This window comes from Neoarius graeffei, chromosome 14 (genome assembly GCF_027579695.1).
Source record: "Neoarius graeffei isolate fNeoGra1 chromosome 14, fNeoGra1.pri, whole genome shotgun sequence".
Classification (NCBI taxonomy): Eukaryota; Metazoa; Chordata; class Actinopteri; order Siluriformes; family Ariidae; genus Neoarius; species Neoarius graeffei.
The window spans coordinates 66,146,025-66,168,695 of record NC_083582.1 but is presented as its reverse complement, the minus strand read 5'-3'; the positions used below and the strand labels follow the sequence as shown (position 1 = coordinate 66,168,695).

At 45.6% G+C, this 22,671-nt stretch overlaps 1 protein-coding gene across 3 annotated transcripts in view; it reads left to right on the top strand.

Moving 5' to 3' along the window:
- The window catches only part of dpysl4 (dihydropyrimidinase like 4), a 33,343-nt gene that overhangs the window by 9,624 nt on the left and 1,048 nt on the right, over window positions 1–22,671 (top strand). For all 3 annotated transcript variants that reach the window (XM_060939047.1, XM_060939046.1, XM_060939048.1), the window contains exons 3-13: window positions 2,123–2,307; window positions 5,014–5,178; window positions 7,439–7,500; window positions 9,187–9,267; window positions 9,408–9,476; window positions 10,588–10,708; window positions 10,806–10,962; window positions 12,527–12,668; window positions 14,515–14,685; window positions 14,833–15,012; window positions 15,194–15,365. In XM_060939047.1, coding sequence (XP_060795030.1) covers window positions 2,123–2,307; window positions 5,014–5,178; window positions 7,439–7,500; window positions 9,187–9,267; window positions 9,408–9,476; window positions 10,588–10,708; window positions 10,806–10,962; window positions 12,527–12,668; window positions 14,515–14,685; window positions 14,833–15,012; window positions 15,194–15,365 — 1,505 coding nt within the window. The remainder of the gene's footprint in view (window positions 1–2,122; window positions 2,308–5,013; window positions 5,179–7,438; window positions 7,501–9,186; window positions 9,268–9,407; window positions 9,477–10,587; window positions 10,709–10,805; window positions 10,963–12,526; window positions 12,669–14,514; window positions 14,686–14,832; window positions 15,013–15,193; window positions 15,366–22,671) is intronic.

The window sequence follows — 22,671 nt, the reverse complement described above, 5'->3', positions numbered from 1 at the left end:
AGCAAAAATAGGGAAAAAAAAAAGGAGCGATCTCACCTCTTCAGATGTTTATTCCGGACCATTAAAGAATTCTGGAGGATATCAGAATGTTGGCGTACCAGCTTCCATCTACCCCCGTTCATTCCTCTTTCCGCGTCTCCATTCAAAAAACGAGCACATGATTTAAAAGGACTATATCCATAGGATAGGGAGTGAGAAAGTGTGTGCGTGTGACAGGGATAGTCACTGTGTGCAGTTATGCGCATGCGTCTACTTCTATTGTTCTGGTGTCTCCGATGGGACCGTCTTACAGCGCACGTAGTGGTGTGGCATGTGTATTGCATCGTTTTCAGCAAGCGTTGCGTTGCCATATGAACCTGATATTTTACTGATCCGTTGCCCATGTGGATGCGATATTTAAAAAAAAAAAAATCTCGTTGCCGTTGTCGTGTGGATGTAGCCTGAGTTTCTGGAGCATCACATTTGTGGGGTCGATTAAATGCTCAAAATGGCCAGAAAAATGTCTTGACTATATTTTCTATTCATTTTACAACTTACGGTGGTAAATAAAAGTGTGACTTTTCATGGAAAACACAAAATTATCTGGGTGGCCCCAAACTTTTGAACGGTAGTGTATATAATATAATTTAAAAGCATTGTGTCTAGAAGTGTTAAAGTGAGTGTCTCAAAAGCTACTTGTCATTTTCAAGTTCTAATTTCTCTATGTGAATTTGTGAAATTATAAATATATAATTACCTTTACCCTTTTTTTGAAACTGGAAATAAAAAACTAAGTGAAACAAACTCATAACCATGTTAATTGTCCCAAACGTTGTAACCTACAGCAAATAAAGTAAACACTCTTCTCTTCATTTCATTTCCTTAAAATTTCAGTTCTTCACTTTTTCTAAAATTGTAGTTTACCACACTTCAATAATTGATGAACCATATAGTTTATAGGCATATAATAACTTATTATTATTATTATTAGTAGTAGTAGTAGTAGTATTATTGGCGGCACGGTGGTGTAGTGGTTAGCGCTGTCGCCTCACAGCAAGAAGGTCCTGGGTTCGAGCCCCGGGGCCGGCAAGGGCCTTTCTGTGCGGAGTTTGCATGTTCTCCCCGTGTCTGTGTGGGTTTCCTCCGGGTGCTCCGGTTTCCCCCACAGTCCAAAGACATGCAGGTTAGGTTAACTGGTGACTCTAAATTGACCGTAGGTGTGAATGGTTGTCTGTGTCTATGTGTCAGCCCTGTGATGACCTGGCGACTTGTCCAGGGTGTACCCCGCCTTTCGCCCGTAGTCAGCTGGGATAGGCTCCAGCTTGCCTGCGACCCTGTAGAACAGGATAAAGCGGCTAGAGATAATGAGATGAGATTATTATTATTATTATTATTATTATTTATTACAAAGGAATAATTATACTGTTATGCATGTGCTCAAGTGTATCTTCAGTCTTTGTCAGGTTGTATAGTTAATGTCATTTCGCTAAGTTAAGGGAATTCAGCCACACAATTTTAACATCATAAATAAAAGCTGGTGATTTGTCATTGTTCTTTTAATCTTTTAATCTTCATTAAGTGCATAAATCAGCTCTGATTAAAAAAAAACCACTCTACTTGTACTGCTGCTGTACCAACTCTCTTAGAGTTTTAGCTTGAAATTATTTCTTGACTATGCCCTTAGTTTTTTAGTTCAATTTATTTATTTAGTGCTTAATTATAGCATAGCTATGCTATATAGCATAGCAGTCTAGCAGTATAATAACAAATAAATCATATAAATTTACAAGTAGAATATTAACAATAGTACAAAATACTAATGAAATATAATTAAAGTCAGACTTTGCCTTCTGATTATACACATCTAATAAAATATGTAGCCTGCTTTTTAAATCTCAAAACATGTTGTGTGTTCACAACGCAGGCTGGCAGTTGATTCCATAAAAAAATGAGTTAACATATGCGTTTATTCTTGCAGACACTTGTCAGTAATTAAAATGGTGATGTAATCGTTCAGTCCTAAAATATGGCCCCATTTGTACTACCATTTTTTGATCAACACTAACACTACAGTCACTTTGAACAAGCGTGTCATTAAAATGCTGTAACTGTAAATGCAAATCTTTTTTCCTGTGTCATTCAGGCAACTTGGGGAGAACCTCGTCGTGCCCAGTGGGGTGAAGACTGTAGATGCCTATGGGCACATTGTCATCCCAGGGGGCATCGATGTGAACACCAGCTTTCTGACACCCCACTTGGGAATGATGCCCGCTGATGACTTTTACCATGGCACATGCGCTGCCCTGGCAGGAGGCACCACCATGATCAGTAGGTTAAAGCTGTATGAATAATATAGTAAAGTGTGTAGAAGAGTATTAGCTAACAATTAAATGCTACATTATTTAAAAAAAAAAAAGGTGTAGACAAGAAACGGCACTGAACTACAATACATGGACTTGAATATCAGCGACAGTGAAGATCAGGATGGTTAGAGAGAAAAAGAGAGACAGGAACTTGTACAAGGCAAAATAGTCATGTCTGAAGAAATGGGTGATGCAAATGCAGTGTAAAAGGAAGAGAAAGGGAAATGAATGATGGGTTTAAAGAAGAGATTAGATTTGAATTTGATTTGAAGGCATTTGTTAAGCAGGTGAAAGTTATTTACTGAGCAATAAGAATAAGGAGGATGTGACCGGTTACTGGAACAGGAGCTGTGTCAGTGTGTACGTGTCAGTGTGAAGGCTTGCCCTTTCTAATTAAAATCATGAGAATCAAGGCCACAGTGCTGTCACAAAGTGTAATCCTTTTCTCGTCCTCTCCTGCCACAAACGCTCAAATCGACCCCATTTGTAGTTTGGTTTCAGGAAGTATAAAAGTGTGCCTCTGGAAGAAGAGAGACATTGAAAGATTAAAGTCTTTATGGTCTGTACTACAAACTAGTTTAACTTTAATTGCTCTTCTATAATACAGACACAATACTCAATGTTCGCATAGTTTCTTATCAATCAGATGTCCTTTCTATATCTATCTATCTATCTATCTATCTATCTATCTTTGTAGACTTTTCTTGGCAGGAAAACCCATCCATCCATCCATCCATCCATCCATCCATCCATCCATTATCTGTAGCCGCTTATCCTGTACAGGGTCGCAGGCAAGCTGGAGCCTATCCCAGCTGACTATGGGTGAGAGACGGGGTACACCCTGGACAAGTCGCCAGGTCATTGCAGGGCTGACACATAAAGACACACAACCATTCACACTCACGCCTACGGGCAATTTAGAGTCACCAGTTAACCTAACCTGCATGTCTTTGGACTGTGGGGGAAACCGGAGCACCCATACCCCTTTTCCACCAAATCAGTTCCAGGGCTGGTTCGGGGCCAGTGCTGGTGCTGGTTCACAACTCGTTCAACTTGCGAGCCAGCTGAGAACCAGTTTGCTTTTCCATAGCTCGCGGTGCTAAGCGAAGCCACGTCATTACGTCGCTGTATACGTCAGTTACGTCGCTGTATACGTCAGTTACGTCGCTACGTTTGCATAAACCTTGGCGCGAATATCGAAGCAAAAACAACGCGGAAGAAGCAGCAGCAGCAACAACAATAATAATAATGCATGACTTCGCATTTGTACAGCTGCTGCTTCTCGGCGCTTAAAAATGGCGATCTTGTTATTGTTGTTGGTCTTAACAACTCCCCCCCCGCTGACGTAAGCGGGTCTTTCCTCTGGCCCAGCAGAGAGTTGGTGCTAGCCTGGAACTGGTTTTTCTGGCTCCAGAGCCAGTTCTTTGTCAGTGGAAACAGAAAACCCGGTTCCAAACTAAGCACTGGCCCCGAACTAGCCCTGGTGGAAAAGGGGCACCAGAGGAAACCCACGCAGACACGGGGAGAACATGCAAACTCCACACAGAAAGGCCCTTGTCGGCCACTGGGCTTGAACCCAGGACTTTCTTGCTGTGAGGCGACAGTGCTAACCACTACACCACCGTGCCGTCCAGCAGGAAAACCCATTTAGCTTTATTTAATTTGTCACATGTACATTAGAGCACAGTGGCAGCACGGTGGTGAGCACTGTTGCCTCAAAGCAAGAAGGTTCTAGGTTCAAATCTCACTGCCAGTGGGGACCTTTCTGTGTGGAGTTTGCATGTTCTCCCTGTGTCTATGTGGGTTTCCTCCACATGTCAAAGACATCAATTTTGGATAAAATACCCAGACACTGGGGTTGTACCGTATAAGACAAGCCTGGATAGATTGGGGAGGGTTGTGTCAAGAAGGGCATCCGGTGTAAAACCTATGCCAAATCAAATATGCGGAGCAGATCCGCTGTGGCAAACTCTAATAGGAGCAGCTGAAAGAAGATGACGTTAGAGCACAGTGAAATTCTCTCTCATTTCTGCATTTAACCCATCTGGGGATATGAGCACACACACTCATGTGCTGCAGCACCCGGAGAGCAGATAGGTGCCTTGTTTTAAGGGCACTTCAGTCATTCCTGCTGGTCCAGGGAATCAAACCGTTGACTTTTTGGTCCTATAGTTGCTTCTCTAACCTTTCGGTCATGGCTTCCACAAAATGTCATCACTTTGTGTAGAATGAAAGTAAAGCAAAGCATTTCATTTCAATAATGGTGTATGAGTGCATAATGTTAGTGCACACCATTCATTCATTCATTTTCTAGACTGATTATCCATTGTGGGTCACAGGTGGGCTGGAGCCAATCCTAGCTGACATCAGGAGGGAGGTGGGGTACACCCTGGGCAGGTTGCCAATCTATCACAGGCTAACACAAAGAGACAGACAGCCATTCACACTCACGTTCACACCTATGGGCAATTTAGAGTATCTAGTTGACCTAATCCACATGGACTGTAGGAGGAAATCCATGCAGAAACAGGTAGAATATGCAAACTCAACAGAAAGGCCCCAGTCAACCAGCAGGCTCGGACCCAGAACCTTGCTGTGAGGTGACAGTGCTAACCACTGCACCACAACGCTGCCACAGTGTCAGATATATTTTCTGTCTTTCTCTCTATAGTCGACCATGTTGTTCCTGAGCCCGGCATCAGTTTGCTGACCGCTTATGACCAATGGAGGGATACAGCAGATAAGCGATCATGCTGTGATTACTCACTACACATGGACATCACCCGCTGGCATGAGGGAATGTTTGAGGAGCTTGAAACTCTGGTCAAAGATAAAGGTAACTGTTTTTATATTCAGTATCACAATGCATGTCCCAATCAGGACTGTACACCATCATGAGTTAGAATATTGCAACATTGCTATGATCTCTGTATATCTACTCTTCTGGAGATTTGTTTTAAGATTGATCATTCTGCTGGAGATCATGTTATGGGAAACAATTCATGGGTCAGTTTGCAAGTTTCCTCAGTATATTATAATTTGTAGGCTTTCTTTTAACTACCGCGAGTTGGCCTTGTGGTTAGTGTGTCTGCCTCTCGATCGGGAAATCGCAAGTTCTACTTGCGGTCGGGTCATACCAAAGACCATCATTAAAAAAAAATGGTACCTACTGCCATCTGGCAAGGCACGCTGCAATAGAGATGTGAGTAGGCAGTCAAACTCTCATGGTTACCAGAGGACCAGCCCCTCACTGTAACCCTAGCTATGTAATAGGCGAGAGGCCGAGGGCTACAGAAACGGAGATCAGCGCTGCCTAATGCGCCATACGGTGCGGGAAGGACTTTAGACTTTTAACTACTTGTCTAATAGGAATTATGCTATCCACATTCAATGGATACGAGCAATCACATGCTCTGATTGGCTACTCTATTACTAGGCTATCAGCTCATATACCGTGAGTAGAGAAAAACAAAATGGCAAAGCGTTTCGCTGAACCAACCGAGGACGAAATAAAAACTCTAATCGAAAACAAAACCCCCAAAAATACAAAAAAAGCAACAAAATATGGAATAAAAGTATTTGATGAACGTAAGAATGTATCATTTTTTTTCAAGAATTATTATTATAGCATTTTTCACAAATTGCTCCTGCCATTTCGCCGGTTTGTTTACATTCTTCATTTTTAAGCATTAAAATTTGTTGAACTTTTTAGCCTGATTCAAAAACTCAAAGAAGTTTGAAAATTACAGAACTGAAATGTCCAAGGAAGAATTAAATAAATATCTAAAGTAGTGCTGTCAAAAATGTCGCGTTAACTTGACTCAATTTTAACGGCGATAATTTTTTTATCGCGAGATTAACACTCTGTGACATGATGTAGGTTTTTCATAAACTTTTGAAACTGCCAGGAACTTGGAACAGAGACTTTGCTTAGAAAACCGCTAGCAGCTAGACTGTAATGCCACGCCCCGCACAGCCAGAGTCCTCTGCCCTCCTCCCCCAAAGAACCAGCGCGGGCAGGGCGCGCTAGTAGAGATGGGATTTATGGCTCTTTGATGGGATCCGCGTCTTTGTGATCCGTTCTTTGAAAAGAGCCGTTCAAAAGACTGGCTCATTTGGCTCTTTTTAAATATTTATTCAGTTTTAAGAAGACAGCGTCTAAAGAAGCCAGATCCCTCTGAACTGTAAACTCAATGCTATCCCAGAAATCCTTCCTGTAATATGCAAATTTGGCCGCCTCTGATTGGACAGCGCGACGCATCAACAGGCAGAAAGTGTAAAAGTACAAAATGTGTTAAGTGAGCTGAAACAGTAAAGATCAGATTCAATGCAATATTTATCAACGAACAACTTAAAGTTAATATAATAGTGTACTTTATATTATAATCAAGCATGTCAAGCCTACCATCACTGTGTAACCTGTCTCTCTGAGTTGTAGACTAACTCAAGCAGTAGATCACTTCACTCATGGTTCTTTTGCCAGCCCCGGTGTTCGGCTTAGGTTTCACTTTGCAGTGGCTGTGTCAAGACGTGTTATGCTTTGCAATACAAAGCAAGCCCATTCACGTTTTTATGCTGATAAGATAATTACAATGTTTTTTCATGTGACAAAAATGTGCGATTAAATTGCGATTAATCGCGAGTTAACTATGACAGTCGCGACATTAATCGCGATTAAATATTTTAATCGCTTGACAGCACTAATCTAAAGCTATTCTATACCTTGGCATGACAGGAAGATGGCACTTTCTACAAAAAAACAACAACACTAAAGTCAATTCGTGCAGCCATCGATAGGTTTTTAAGAAGTCCGACAAAGCGGAAAGTATTTTGTCGGACGTTTTGTATAACGTTTTTATTTATCGAGTTTGCTAAAAATAAAAATGCTCCGTTTCTCAAAATCCATTGAATGTGGATAGAATAAAACAGTTATTCCACTCAATCTCGTCGTACATGGCTAAAAGCTAACTCAGCGCAGTCGGCTATCAGCTCATGTACGATTCGTTTTCGTGGAATAATTGTTAATTAACCCAGTGACTGTCCATATTAAATCTTATCTTCAATATATAACGTGTGTAGTTATCTGTGTGTTTTAGGTGTTAACTCCTTCCTGGTTTTCATGGCTTATAAGGACAGGTATCAAAGCTCAGATTCACAGGCAAGTATAATAGTCTATAGAGGATGTGCAGTCACGTGACCCGTCCGTGTTTACTCCGCCTACTCCGCCATATTGGACGGCTTCAGGATTGTTTACCTTGCGCGAGCGTAATGGATCCAGGGAGTAATCCCCAAGAAAATTCTGAAAATACCCCATCTACATCGCGCGATTACTTGTCTAAGTTTGTTCAGCATCTTGAAGGTGACGTGAGGCAGCGTTACGTGGAAAAGTGTTCCAGGTTGGGGATTGCAGATCTGTACAACTTGCCGCAATCCTTGTTCAGGGAAATTCGGAGCTGCGGTGCCGGCGATTTGCCCGATCTGGCCTACCACGACATTTACAATTTTCTCGTTAATCGTGTTACACTGGCAAAGCCCTCAAAGCTTACAAGAGCCTGGAAGCTTATAAATATTTTGTTGCGGGATGCGTATCTCAGCTACACCTCTGGAAGGTTCCAAAGAAGAATGTCTACTTGATAACCTCACGGGTAAGTGGCATTAAGACGTTTATCATAAAGAGACCATGCAGGACGTTTTATCGTAAGAATGTTCGAAATCTAAACTCAGTTGCAGATAATGACAGGGTTGTAAATATGTATGTTTTTGTCTGAAAAACAGTAAACACTCCAATGCCCCCCCTAAAAAAAAAATCGGATCTGCACGATTCAGCCGTGATAAAGGCGCATCCGCCGTTTGCATCCCTGTTTAAACTCATAGGTTAACCGACTTTAACTGGCTAATGAGGCTCGGTGGTCGGTCAAGATTTTTTTTAGTTTTCGCCATCCTTACTATGGATTGGCCTTTCAAAGGCATATATGAGCCAAAAAGATAAAACATTGTCATAGACTAGGCCAGGGTAGTAGGGCTAGGCATAGCCATTTTAAACGTTAGAGACTGTCTAGTTTCTAAGTATGCAGTTATCATTCAATCCGAAAATCAACTTAACAGATGTACTAGGAGTATTGAATTAGAAGATTACACCTACCTGATATGAAGTGTTCACTACAAATTCGACCGGCTAGTGGCCTAGTGGTAGCGTGTCCGCCTCTCAATCGGGAGATCGTGAGTTCTATTCACGGTCGGGTCATACCAAAGACCATCATAAAAATGGTACCATCTGGCAAGGCATGCTGCAGTACAGATGTGAGTGGGGAGTCAAACTCTCGTGGTTACCAGAGGACTAGCCCCCCACTGTAACCCTAGCTATGTAATAGGCGAGAGGCCGAGGGCTGTGAAACGGAGATCGGCGCTGCCCCCAATGCGCCACTTGGTGTGGGGAAGGACAGGACTACAAATTCGGCTGGTAGAACTGGGGTACCAGTTTTCTCTTCGCACAGCGGACACCCATTTTGCGCGTCTCTCCTCGTCTGCGGGGAATCTATAAAATGACAGGCCCTCCTTTTGGCCCTGTCTATTGGTACAACCAAATGCTGAACAAGATATAACCATTCTCGAAAGATCTACTCCCACACACTTGATAATTAGAACGGGTTCGTCTAAGTTCTATGCGCGACCTTGCCGTCCAAAATGGCGGATAAACAAATATCTCGTGACGTCACGTGCACGCTCTCTATACTAATGTGACGTGTCATGAGGAGTCATTCACCCACATGTGTATTATATATGCCCTGACTGTTAAAGTGAATGTGATGTAACTATTTAAATGTGAGCTCTGCCTTTACTGTAGATGTATGAGATATTCTCCATTCTGAGAGATTTGGGGGCAATCGCTCAAGTACATGCTGAGAACGGAGACATTATTGAAGAGGTAATGACCAGATCATGTGGAAAATGTGATGGCATGAAGCTCAAGTAAGGCGTCCTTACATACTGCATATTTTCTAAAAGAGATGTGTTTGGTGTTTGTTTTTTTTTTCTTCTTCTTTTTTTTTTTTTTGGTGATCCTAGGAGCAGAAGAGGTTGTTGGATCTGGGGATCACAGGCCCCGAGGGACATGTGCTAAGCCATCCAGAGGAGGTACGTGCATTTCAAGTGTTTTTGGTTACACCTCATTTTCTGTTTCGCAGTGGATGTCCCGTTCATCTACGTCATTTCTTCATTGCACCCAAACACCGCTGTAACATCTGCTTACAACGAAGAGCAATACAGATGGTGTATTGATGGTGTAAAGACGTAGATGTCATATAAAATGACATTTTACTCATCCAGTATTTACAAAGACCAATCGTTTTAATGCTTTTTTTAATACCCCCTGCAAACTTCCTGTTTCACCCTGTCCAGCCGTCTGTCTGTCCGTCCGTCCATCCATCTGTCCATGTGTCTTGCAAGCACAACTCCTCCTAAATGGTTTGATGGATTTTAATGAAACTTTACACAGTTGCAGTATACCGCCTGAAGATGTGCATGAAGGAAAATAATCCCGATCCGATGTTTCAAAGGGGAGATAATTCAACTTATTCCCTTACATATGACAATATACGATGACAGGCTCGTGAGCGGGGGTATGCTACAGTGAGTTTACTCACAGTTCTAGTTTCATCTCGTCATAATAAGGGTGAACTGAAACAAACATAATCTCTGCAATACATTTCTCTCACTTTCATTTGGCAAATTCTGCCAACTTGGTCATGTTGAAAAAAAAAACATTATCAGAATTTAAAGTGGGTCAGGAGATATAATTATCCATCCATTATCCATAACCGCTTATCCTGTGCAGGGTCGCAGGCAAGCTGGAGCCTATCCCAGCTGACTACGGGTGAGAGGCGGGGTACACCCTGGACAAGTCGCCAGGTCATCACAGAGCTGACACATAGAAACAAACAATGATTCACACTCACATTCACACCTACGGTCAATTTAGAGCCATCAATTATCCTAACCTGCATGTCTTTGGACTGTGGGGGAAACCGGAGCACCCGGAGGAAACCCACGCGGACACGGGGAGAACATGCAAACTCCGCACAGAAAGTCCCTTGTCGGTCGCTGGGCTCAAACCCCGGACCTTCTTGCTGTGAGGTGACAGCGCTAACCACTACACCACCGTGCCACCCCAGAGACATAATTATGAAATAGTTTATTTCTGTAGCACATGCTGAATTGCTCATTGTGGGTGTTTTCTATTCACTAGGTGGAGACGGAGGCTGTGTATCGAGCCATCACCATTGCTAAACAGGCCAACTGCCCTGTCTATATCACCAAGGTGATGAGTAAAGCCGCTGCTGATATCATTGCCAAGGCCAGGAAAAAGGGTACAAAATCCCAGAGTCATGAGATATCTTGGAGAGAGTGAAGCCTCATGAAGTCATGCAGGAACACTGATTAATTCACTTGCTCTTGATTCACTAGGCATGGTTGTTTATGGAGAGCCAATTGCAGCTAGTCTTGGAACGGATGGATCACACTATTGGAGCAAAAACTGGGCCAAAGCTGCCGCCTTTGTCATGTCACCACCTCTTAATCCAGATGTGGGAACCCCAGACTACCTCAATTCCATGCTCTCCTGGTAGGTCACTCAACGGAGCTACTCGAGAGTAGTTCAACAAAAGAGTAAAATTGGCTGTGTTCTCTGAGTGGTAGGGATGGCATTACCGTCTCCATTGCCGATCAGAGAAATACTAACCAATCATAGGTATCTTTTGAGTTTGTGTAGGCGCAACAGTATAGATACCAGTTTCCTCTTCAGCTGCCCTGTGATGTATAATTTATAGCCAAAAGTATCTGGGCACCTGCCCAGTCACACCCTATATGTGCTTGTTGAATGCTGCATTCCATATTTTTATACCCCTGCTCTGGGGGGGGTAAATGCTGTTGTTGTTTTTTTTAAACCTCTGTCTGTCCATCCAACCGTATCTCCGTCCGTCCAAAACACCCTTTTTCTCAGCAACCACAAATCATAGCCACTTGGTACCAAACTTCAGCTTGGGGGTCTATACAGTACTATGTACACCGTTTTCGGGTCTGTCGCACATCAACTTCCTGTTTACCGACTGAATGTATTTACGAAACATATGCAGTGGATTTACAAAATTTTCGTAACACTTTTCTCAGCAAGTACAAATCACAACTGCTTGGTATTTGGTACCGAGCTTCAGCTTGGGGTTCTATACCGTGTATACCGTTTTCAGGTCTGTCCCACATCGACTTCCTGTTTACCGACTGAATGTATTTGCGAAACATATAGGATGGATTTTGATGCTATTTCAAGAAGCAAAATGCTATTTCAAAATGACAGTTTACCAGGATGCTATTTGAAATCCCTGGGGAGAGACACGGCTCTTTACTTCCTTGTTTCAAGGTTAATTATTTGTTGAAGTCAACATTCATAATAAGTGTCCTATTCCTTCGATTGCTTGCATTCTGATATAAGTGAGAGTGGGGGGATACATAAGCGAGCAGTAGCTCACAGTTAATCTTGTTAGTCTTGTAATACACTTTACTCTTTGGGAAGGATTTCCACTTGATTACGGAGCATAGCTGCGGGGATTTGTGTCCATTCAGCCAGAATAGTATTAATAAAGTTGGGTCCTGATACCAGTCAGCATTCCAGTTCATCCCAAAGGTGTTCAATGGGGTTGAGGTAAGCGCTTTATGCAGGCCACTCGAGTTCTTCCACACCAAGCTTGGTAAACCATGTCTTTATAAACCTCACTTTGTACAGAGGGGCATTGTCATGCTGAAACAGGTTCCAGTGAAGGGAAATCTTAATCTTTGTGTATTATAGCATACAAAGACAATGCAATTGTGTGTTTCTAAAGTTTTGGCAACAGTTTGGGGAAGAACCAAATACGGGTGTGAAGCTCAGGTGTCCATATACTTTTGGCCATATAGTGTAGCATGAGCATGTTTTAGCCTTCACCCTCCCCAGTTGGTAGCTGTCATGTGATAGCTAATGGGTAGGAATTAGCAAATGACCAGACCAGTTTGGGAGAAACAGGGGGTACAAATTAAAGAATGTGTCAACTGCAGCAATAATGCATTAATCACGTCTCCTAAATGTAACTATAGTTGCTGATTTATATGAATGAAATGCAAGTATCTATTTAATATTTTGCCAATCTGTATTACAGTGGAGATCTTCAGGTGACAGCCAGCGCTCACTGCACATTCTCCACAGCTCAGAAAGCTGTAGGGAAAGACAACTTTACACTCATTCCTGAAGGGACCAACGGCATCGAGGAACGAATGAGCATCATTTGGGACAAGGCTGTAGTATGTGACTTTCTCTTTCCTTCTTTTTCTTGTTGTCTCGCTTATTAGCTCATCCAGCCGACAGGCGATGAGTTTATGTCATCGTGTGTGGTCCGTTCAGCGTCGTCCACATTTCATGAAAATCGCTTCTTCTCTCTCAGTTCTTCATGGATTTTTATTCTTTTTGGCAGGATGGTAGGTCTGCCTGGGGCGGATGTGGCTTCGACCCAAATTTGCATAATTGCAATTAATATGATATGGAGTAATTAAGCTCTAACGAGCAGTTTCCACATAAATCGCTTCTTCTCCCTCAATTCTTCACCAATTTTGATTCTTTCTAGCATGAAGGTAGGGGTACCTAGGGTGCATATAACTTCTACCCAGATTTGCTTCATTACAATTATTAATGAAGTTAAAGGAACAGTCCACCGTACTTCCATAATGAAATATGTTCTTCTCTGAATTGAGACGAGCTGATCCGTACCTCTCCGAGCTTTGTGCAACCTCCCAGTCAGTCAGACGCGCTGTTACTCCTGTTAGCAATGTAGCTAGGCTCAGTATGGCCAATGGTATTTTTTGGGGCTGTAGTTAGATGCGACCAAACTCTTCCACGTTTTTCCTGTTTACATAGGTTTATATGACCAGTGACATGAAACAAAGTTCAGTTACACAAATTGAAACGTGGCGATTTTCTATGCTATGGAAAGTCCGCACTATAATGACAGGCGTACTAACACCTTCTGCGCGCTTCGGCAGCGCATTGATACCTTCACTCGGAGTTGTACCATTTTTTTTAGACAGGGCGGACGGACCATGCCCGACGACGAGCGCTCTCGGCCGGCTTGGGAGGCAGATGGCAGCCCCTCCTGGAAGTGTGGTTTTACCATGGGCCTCATGCGGAAAAATGACAAAGTCCCAGTTTTACCATGGGCCTTAGGCTGAAAAAATGACAAAGTCCCAGTTTTACCATGGGGCTCGAGTTGTACCATTTTTTTTAGACAGGGCGGACGGACCAGGGCATTCGCCGGCCTGGCCGTGCCCGAAGAGGAGTGAAGGTATCAATGCGCTGTCGAAGCGCGCAGAAGATGTTAGTATGCCTATCATTATAGTGCGGACTTTCCATAGCATAGAAAATCGCCACGTTTCAGTTTGTGTAACTGAACTTGTTTCATATCACTGGTCATATAAACCTATGTAAACAGGAAAAACGTGGAAGAGTTTGGTCGCATCTAACTACAGCCCCAAAAAATACCATTGGCCATGCTGAGCCTAGCTACATTGCTAACAGGAGTAACAGCGCATCTGACTGACTGGGAGGTCGCGCAAAGCTCGGAGAGGTACGGATCAGCTCATCTCAATTCAGAGAAGAACATATTTCATTATGGAAGTACGGTGGACTGTTCCTTTATAGTGAACTAATTAAGCCTTAATGAGAAGTTCAACAAACATCGCTTCTTCTCAGTCAACTTCTCGCCATTTTGGATTCTTTCTGGCAAATAGGTCGGTATTCCTAGGGTGTAAATAGCTTCTATATATAGCTTGCAACATTTATTGTGCAAGGTGGCCCACTTTAGATCATTCCTTCTGGACTAGACGAGGCCGGAGTGAGCTACGCCGTCATTGACGATCTCGTTACTCGCATATTAGCATTGATGTCATATAACAATGTTGTTTTATGCCCGTTATGAGTTATATCTGTTGTAAGAGAAATGTTCTGATGCTGATCTTGTGCCGCTTATATACTTGTATCGTGCGCTTTCATAATAGAGAAATCATACTTTGTGTTTTTAATATACATGTAAATACAGTGTTAATACTATTTGTTTGTTTTTTTTTTACAAATGACATGATGTTTTCTGATCTCCAGGTAACAGGTAAAATGGATGAGAATGAGTTTGTGGCAGTGACCAGCACAAATGCAGCCAAGATTTTCAACCTGTATCCTCGCAAGGGCAGAATCGCAGTGGGCTCTGATGCTGATCTTGTCATCTGGAATACCAAAGAGACCAAAATCTTCTCAGCCAGAACTCACAATCTGGTAAATCATCAATGGCCCATATAAAGATTATGGGCCACGGACCAGTGATGACTCCAAATCCTGTCACCTCATTGTAAATAGGCCTGCCATTTTTTTTTCATTTCCTTTATTTACCATCATCCTTTGTATTTTTTTTTTTTTCTGCAGAATATAGAGATAAATATCTTTGAGGGCATGGAGTGCAAGGGCTTTCCCATGGTTGTCATCAGCCAAGGCAGTATTGTTCTTGAGGATGGCAAGTTGGATGTGCTGGAGGGTTCAGGTCGCTTTGTCCCCAGGAAAGCCTTTCCAGACTATGTGTACAAGAGGATCAAAGCCCGGAGCAGGGTACAAGACTCTGAGACATAGTTTGGCGCTAGCTGTCCTTTTCAAAAGTAAAACCAAATATTGCTTTCTCATGGACCTTGCCTTTAGTGAAAATGCCTAGAAAAAAAACAAAACAATGACTAATTTTTAACTGATTTTTAAATGTGACATGCGTGTTGTAATGATTTTAAATGTGCTGCAGATGGCAGAAGCTCGTGGTGTTCCTCGAGGTAATTACGATGGTCCTGTCCATGATGTAATCAGCATGACCAAGTCTGTACCACCGACTCCCACCAACAGAGGATCATCCTGTTCAGGGAAGAGTTTGGTGGGGCCAGCTAGAAACCTGCACCAATCAGGATTCAGCCTGTCTGGTAACCACTGGCTAATATTCTTTGCGTTTTTGTAATTATTCTGCAGTGGGATTTTCTTCTGTTTAACTGATTTTGTACATAAATATGAAGAAATCTCAACACTGCAAAAAGGATGTTTAGACCAGAGGGGAACCTTCAGGGCCTTCTAGGCCTTCAGAGAAGGCCCGAACATATCAGCGTTTCAAATCTCATTCTCATCTCATTATCTCTAGCCGCTTTATCCTGTTCTACAGGGTCGCAGGCAAGCTGGAGCCTATCCCAGCTGACTACGGGCGAAAGGCGGGGTACACCCTGGACAAGTCGCCAGGTCATCACAGGGCTGACACATAGACACAGACAACCATTCACACTCACATTCACACCTACGCTCAATTTAGAGTCACCAGTTAACCTAACCTGCATGTCTTTGGACTGTGGGGGAAACCGGAGCACCCGGAGGAAACCCACGCGGATACGGGGAGAACATGCAAACTCCACACAGAAAGGCCCTCGCCGGCCACGGGGCTCGAACCCAGGACCTTCTTGCTGTGAGGCGACAGCGCTAACCACTACACCACCATGCCGCCGTTATATTTAATTACTTTCATAATTTCATTATAATTATTCTCTTCTAATTTTAATTTTGCCTCATTTTCTATCAAATTTGTTTCAGAAATGAAAGGGTTACTATCCTAAAAACATTAAAAAAAAAAAGAGTTGAGATTTTTTTTGTTTGTTGTGTCTAGGCTGAGAAGAGTTTAGAGCTGCTCTTTCATTGGTTAGGACTTCACTGCTGAGACAGAAGGCCATAGCAGTGTATGTTTATATAGGAAGTGACGGATGACTTAACCAATCAGATTTTGATTTAGATTGGGGGAGGGGCCAAAAAAGTATCACCCTAGGCCTTCTCAAAGGCCAATGTGAGCTAAAGTGCGAGTCAGCGCCATTAGCACAGCAGTGAAGTCACCTTCCAGCCGGTGTAGTGTTCATCAGTAGTATTAGCGAATGCTAATAAAGCGGTCAAGCCAGTCCTATTGAGAGCAAGTAGCACAGGCTAATGACTAAGAAAGTAAGATTTCTGTCTCCAGACTCTTCTTCCATGCTGCACGCTCGCTACAGTATTTTTTCACTCAGACTTAAGTATTCGTTTCCCAGTGTCATTTACTGAGTTACTTTTAAAATCAACATCGACAACTACACACAACGGAGCGACCTGGCAGCCTGCCGCTAATCCCTTGCAAAATCCATTGCCCTGTTGTTTTTTTTGGTGTCTGGCTGAGCCAAAGTCCCAGCTCTAATAGTAATGGTTTGCCACTGGTTTGGACTATATCACGAGTTGGCCTCGTGGTTAGTGTGTCCACCTCTCGACTGGGAGATAACGAGTTCTACTTGCGGTCAGATCATACTAAAGACAGTCATAAAAATGGTACCTACTACCTTCTGGCAAAGTATGCTGGAATACAGATGCAAGTGGGGAAATCAAACTCTCGCGGTTACCAGAGGACCAGCCCCCCACTGTAACCCTAACTGTATAGGCAAAAGGCCAAGGGTTATCAAAATGAAGAGCAGCACCGCACCCATATGTAGCCTTAAAGAGTTAAGGCCAATTTATGCTGACAACGCAGTCCTTGCAGATGGCGTCTGCGTAGCCCCCCCCTTCGCAGACACTCTGCGCGCACCTCCCAAAAATTGTGACCACCGCAGAAGCCTCGCAGACAGTGTCGCAGACAAGAGGGCTCTGATTGGTCCACTCTACATCCGCTGTACACCCACTTCCGCTTCCCTACTTTCCCGGTTTGTTTTGTTTTCACTACCGCCATTTTTCAAAACACGAGCGAAGATGGAGCAGCACGAAGAGCGGTTGACCGAGGAAGTGAGGAAGTACGTACATCTATACGACTCCAGTTCTAGTCATTATAAGTAACCGGAGGATAAACACTCCACTAACCACACCCACCAACTACTCCTAGTGATTTCGCGACTTCGCGCCCTCTTGCGTTGTGGCGGTGAATAACATCACACACACCTATTACTCCCCGCTCAACGATAAATTACAACTGTCTGCGAAAAGCTATCTGCGAAAGCCTTGTCGCAAGAGCATGCAGAGGCCCTTAGTTAGTACTGGGACAGGAGACTGCCTAGGAAGACCAGATTCTGACATGAGAGGGACTTTGACTGGTTTGGACTGAGCTGGAAAAGTGATTTTAAGGTTTTGAAAACATGAGACCTGCTCGGTTGTATAAATGAGAGAAATGTAAGTGGCTCTGGATAAGAGTTCAAAGTGTTTATTGTCATCTGTCCATAGTAAGGACATGTCCTCTTGCACAATGAAATTCTTAGTTTGCTGTCCACCATGAACGCCAATTACAAATAAATACATACGCTACTGTTCAAAAGTTTGGGGTCATCCAGACAATTTTGTGTTTTCCATGAAAAGTCACACTTTTATTTACCACCATAAGTTGTAAAATGAATAGAAAATATAGTCAAGACATTTTTCTGGCCATTTTGAGCATTTAATCGACCCCACAAATGTGATGCTCCAGAAACTCAATCTGCTCAAAGGAAGGTCAGTTTTATTAGTCTGGCTAACGCGACAAAGCTCTACAAGCTATTGGTCTGGCCAAGATATTAAGCCCAACCGTTTCCCAGAGCCCGTGGTTGACCCGCCTCCCTGAAATGCCTCAGTTTGCTATTGGTCGAAGCCAGAAAAGGCTGTGACGAAGCTTAAACCAATCACATCACTCTTTCCTCTGACGTATGCGACGCGACGGGGCTAACTGGTAGATTAAACTCTTACCGAAGCCGGTCGGGAGCAAGGCGAAAACGTCCTTCCTTTCAATAAATACCTCCAGGGCTGCTCTTTGCTCCGTTTTCAATGAGAACTTCCCGTTGAATGCTTTCAATACAGCATCTATGCATAATAGATGCGGAAGCGTGAATGAAGCACTTCCGGCATAGATTCTGTAAACAATCTATGGCTTCCGGTCGCAGTTCTACTACGTCACTGCCTTGAACACGCCTCTACCCAGGGCCGTTGGAGATGCTCAAAGTTGATTGGTTCCCGATTTTTCGGGAGCTTGGAAGAGCTGTAGATAGCTTGCCTGGCCAGACTAAGCTCGCAACAGGCCCTCGTGTTGCGTCACGCTTAGGATGGGCAGGCCCAGGCTACAGTTTTATAGCTTCTCTAAAGAGCTCAACTGTTTTCAGCTGTGCTAACATGATTGTACAAGGGTTTTCTAATCATCCATTAGCCTTCTGAGGCAATGAGCAAACACATTGTACCATTAGAACACTGGAGTGAGAGTTGCTGGAAATGGGCCTCTATACACCTATGGAGATATTGCACCAAAAACCAGACATTTGCAGCTAGAATAGTCATTTACCACATTAGCAATGTCTCGTCTCGTCTTCTTCCGCTTTATCCGGGACCGGGTCGCGGAGGCAGCAGTCTAAGCAGGGAAGCCCAAACTTCCCTTTCCCCAGACACCTCGGCCAGCTCCTCGGGAAGAACACCGAGGCGTTCCCAGGCCAGCCGAGAGACATAGTCCCTCCAGCGTGTCCTGGGTCTTCCCCGGGGCCTCCTCCCGGGGGGACATGCCTGGAACACCTCCCCAGGGAGGCGTCCAGGAGGCATCCGAAAAAGATGCCCGAGCTACCTCAGCTGATTCCTCTCGATGTGGAGCAGCAGCGGCTCTACTCCGAGCTCCTCCCGAGTGACTGTGCTTCTCACCCTATCTCTAAGGGAGCGCCCAGCCACCCTGCGAAGGAAACTCATTTCGGCCGCTTGTATCCGCGATCTTGTCCTTTCGGTCATTACCCAAAGCTCATGACCATAGGTGAGAGTCGGAACGTAGATCGACCGGTAAATTGAGAGCTTCGCCTTTTGGCTCAGCTCCTTCTTCACCACAACGGACCGGTAAAGCGACCGCATCACTGCGGAGGCTGCACCGATCCGCCTGTCGATCTCACGCTCCATCCTTCCCTCACTCGTGAACAAGATCCCAAGATACTTAAACTCCTCCACTTGAGGCAGAACTTCTCCACCAACCTGGAGAGGGCAAGCCACCCTTTTCCGGTCGAGAACCATGGCCTCGGACTTGGAGGTGCTGATTCTCATCCCAGCCGCTTCACACTCGACTGCAAACCGCCCCAGTGCATGCTGAAGGTCCTGGTTTGAAGAAGCCAACAGGACAACATCATCCGCAAAAAGCAGAGATGAAATCCTGTGGTTCCCAAACAGGATTCCTTCTGGCCCCTGGCTGCGCCTAGAAATTCTGTCCATAAAAATTATGAACAGAACCGGTGACAAAGGGCAGCCCTGCCGGAGTCCAACATGCACTGGGAACAGGTCTGACTTACTGCCGGCAATGCGAACCAGACTCCTGCTCCGTTCGTACAGGGACCGGACAGCCCTTAGCAAAGAGCCCCGAACCCCATACTCCCGAAGCACCCCCCACAGAATACTACGGGGGACACGGTCGAATGCCTTCTCCAGATCCACAAAGCACATGTGGACTGGTTGGGCAAACTCCCATGAACCCTCGAGCACCCTATGAAGGGTATAGAGCTGGTCCAGTGTTCCGCGACCAGGACGAAAACCGCATTGTTCCTCCTGGATCCGAGGTTCGACTATTGGTCGAATTCTCCTCTCCAGTACCCTGGAGTAAACCTTCCCTGGGAGGCTGAGAAGTGTGATTCCCCTATAATTGGGGCACACTCTCCGGTCCCCTTTCTTAAAAAGAGGGACCACCACCCCAGTCTGCCACTCCAGAGGCACTGTCCCTGACCGCCACGCGATGTTGCAGAGGCGTGTCAACCAAGACAGCCCCACAACATCCAGAGACTTGAGATACTCAGGGCGGATCTCATCCACCCCCGGTGCCTTGCCACCGAGGAGCTTGCAAACCACCTCAGTGACTTCGGCTTGGGTAATGGACGAGTCCACCTCTGAGTCATCAGCCTCAGTCTCCTCAGTGGAAGACATGACGGTGGGATTGAGGAGATCCTCAAAGTATTCCTTCCACCGCCCGACAATGTCCCCAGTCGAGGTCAACAGCTCCCCACCCGCACTGTAAACAGTGTTGGCAGAGTACTGCTTCCCCCTCCTGAGGCGCCGGACGGTTTGCCAGAATTTCTTCGAGGCCGACCGATAGTCCTTCTCCATGGCCTCCCCGAACTCCTCCCAGTTCCGAGTTTTTGCCTCCGCAACTGCCCGAGCTGCAGCACGCCTGGCCTGCCGATACCCGTCAGCTGCCTCGGGAGTCCTGGAGGTTAACATGGCCCGATAGGACTCCTTCTTCAGCTTGACGGCATCCCTTACTTCTGGTGTCCACCACCGGGTTCGGGGATTGCCGCCACGACAGGCACCGGAGACCTTGCGGCCACAGCTCTGAACAGCTGCGTCCACAATGGAGGTAGAGAACATGGTCCACTCAGACTCAATGTCCCCCGCCTCCCTCGGAAGCTGGGAAAAGCTCTCCCGGAGGTGGGAGTTAAAGACCTCCCCGACAGAGTGCTCGGCCAGACGTTCCCAGCAGACCCTCACCATACGTTTGGGCCTGCCAGGTCTGTCCAGCTTCCTCCTCCGCCAGCGGATCCAACTCACCACCAGGTGGTGATCAGTTGACAGCTCAGCCCCTCTCTTCACCCGAGTGTCCAAGACATAGGGCCGGAGATCAGATGAAACGACTACAAGGTCTATCATTGACCTCCGACCTAAGGTGTCCTGGTGCCACGTGCACTTATGGACACCCCTATGCTCGAACATGGTGTTCGTTATGGACAAACCATGACTAGCACAGAAGTCCAATAACAAAACACCACTCGGGTTCAGATCGGGGAGGCCGTTCCTCCCAACCACGCCCCTCCAGGTGTCACTGTCATCTCCCACGTGAGCATTGAAGTCCCCCAGTAACACAATGGAGTCCCCAGTCTGAGCACTCCTCAGTACCTCTCCCAGGGACTCCAAGAAGGCCGGATACTCTATACTGCTATTTGGGCCATAGGCACAAACAACAGCAAGAGCCCTCTCCCCAATCCGAAGGCGCAGCGAGGCGACCCTCTCGTTCACTGGGGTAAACTCCAACACATGGCGGCTGAGCTGGGGAGCTATAAGCAAGCCCACACCAGCCCGCCGCCGCTCACCACGGGCGACTCCAGAGAAGTGGAGAGTCCAGCCCCTCTCGAGGAGCTGGGTTCCAGAGCCCAAGCTGTGCGTGGAGGTGAGCCCGACTATCTCTAGCCGGTACCTCTCAACCTCCCGCACAAGCTCAGGCTCTTTCCCCCCCAGCGAAGTGACATTCCATGTCCCAACAGCCAGCCGCTGTGTCCGGGGATCAGGTCGTCGAGGCCCCTGCCTTCGACTGCCACCCAATCCACATTGCACCAGTCCCCTACTGCTACCTCTGTGGGTGGTGAACCCACAGGAGGTCGGGCCCACGTCAGCTCTTCGGGCTGAGCCCGGCCGGGCCCCATGGGCAAAGGCCCGGCCACCAAGCGCTCGCATACGAGCCCCAACCCCGGGCCTGGCTCCAGGGTGGGGCCCCGGCTGCGTCATCCCGGGCGACGTCACGGTCCTCGGATTTTTCTCCATAGGGGTTTTGGTGAACTGCTCTTAGTCTGGCCTGTCACCTAGGACCTGTCTGCCTTGGGAAACCCTGACAGGGGCATAATGCCCCCGACAACATAGCTCCTAGGATCATTCAAGCACACAAACCCCTCCACCACAATAAGGTGGCAGTTCAAGGAGGGGACATTAGCAATGTATAGAGTGGATTTCTGATTAGTTTAAAGTGATCTTCATTGAAAAGAACAGTGCTTTTCTTTCAAAAATAAGGACATTTCAAAGTGACCCCAAACTTTTGAACGGTAGTGTAATGGCCCTTTTCCACTACCCTTTTTCAGCTCACTTCAGCTCGCTTCAGCTCACTTCAGCCCGACACGGCTCGCGTTTCGACTACCTCAGAGCAGCACAACTCAGCTCGCTTCAGCCCTGCTCAGCCCCCAAAACTCGCACGGTTTTGGAGTGGGGCTGAAGCGAGCCAAACCGAGCCGAGTGAGGCTAGGGGCGTGAGGAGACACTCCCCTGTGCACTGATTGGTGAGGAGGAGTGTCCTCACATGCCCACACACGCCCCGCGAGCACGCTGGGATCTGTAAACACCGTAAACCCGGAAGAAGAATTACGAATTACAAGAATTTCTGAAGCCTTATGCGCCTCGCCTCATCTGTACGCTCTTGCCAGTATCTGTTGGCGTTGTCGGTGACAACAAGCCACAGCACCAAGACCAGCAGCACTAACGACTCCATGTCCTCCATGTTTATTG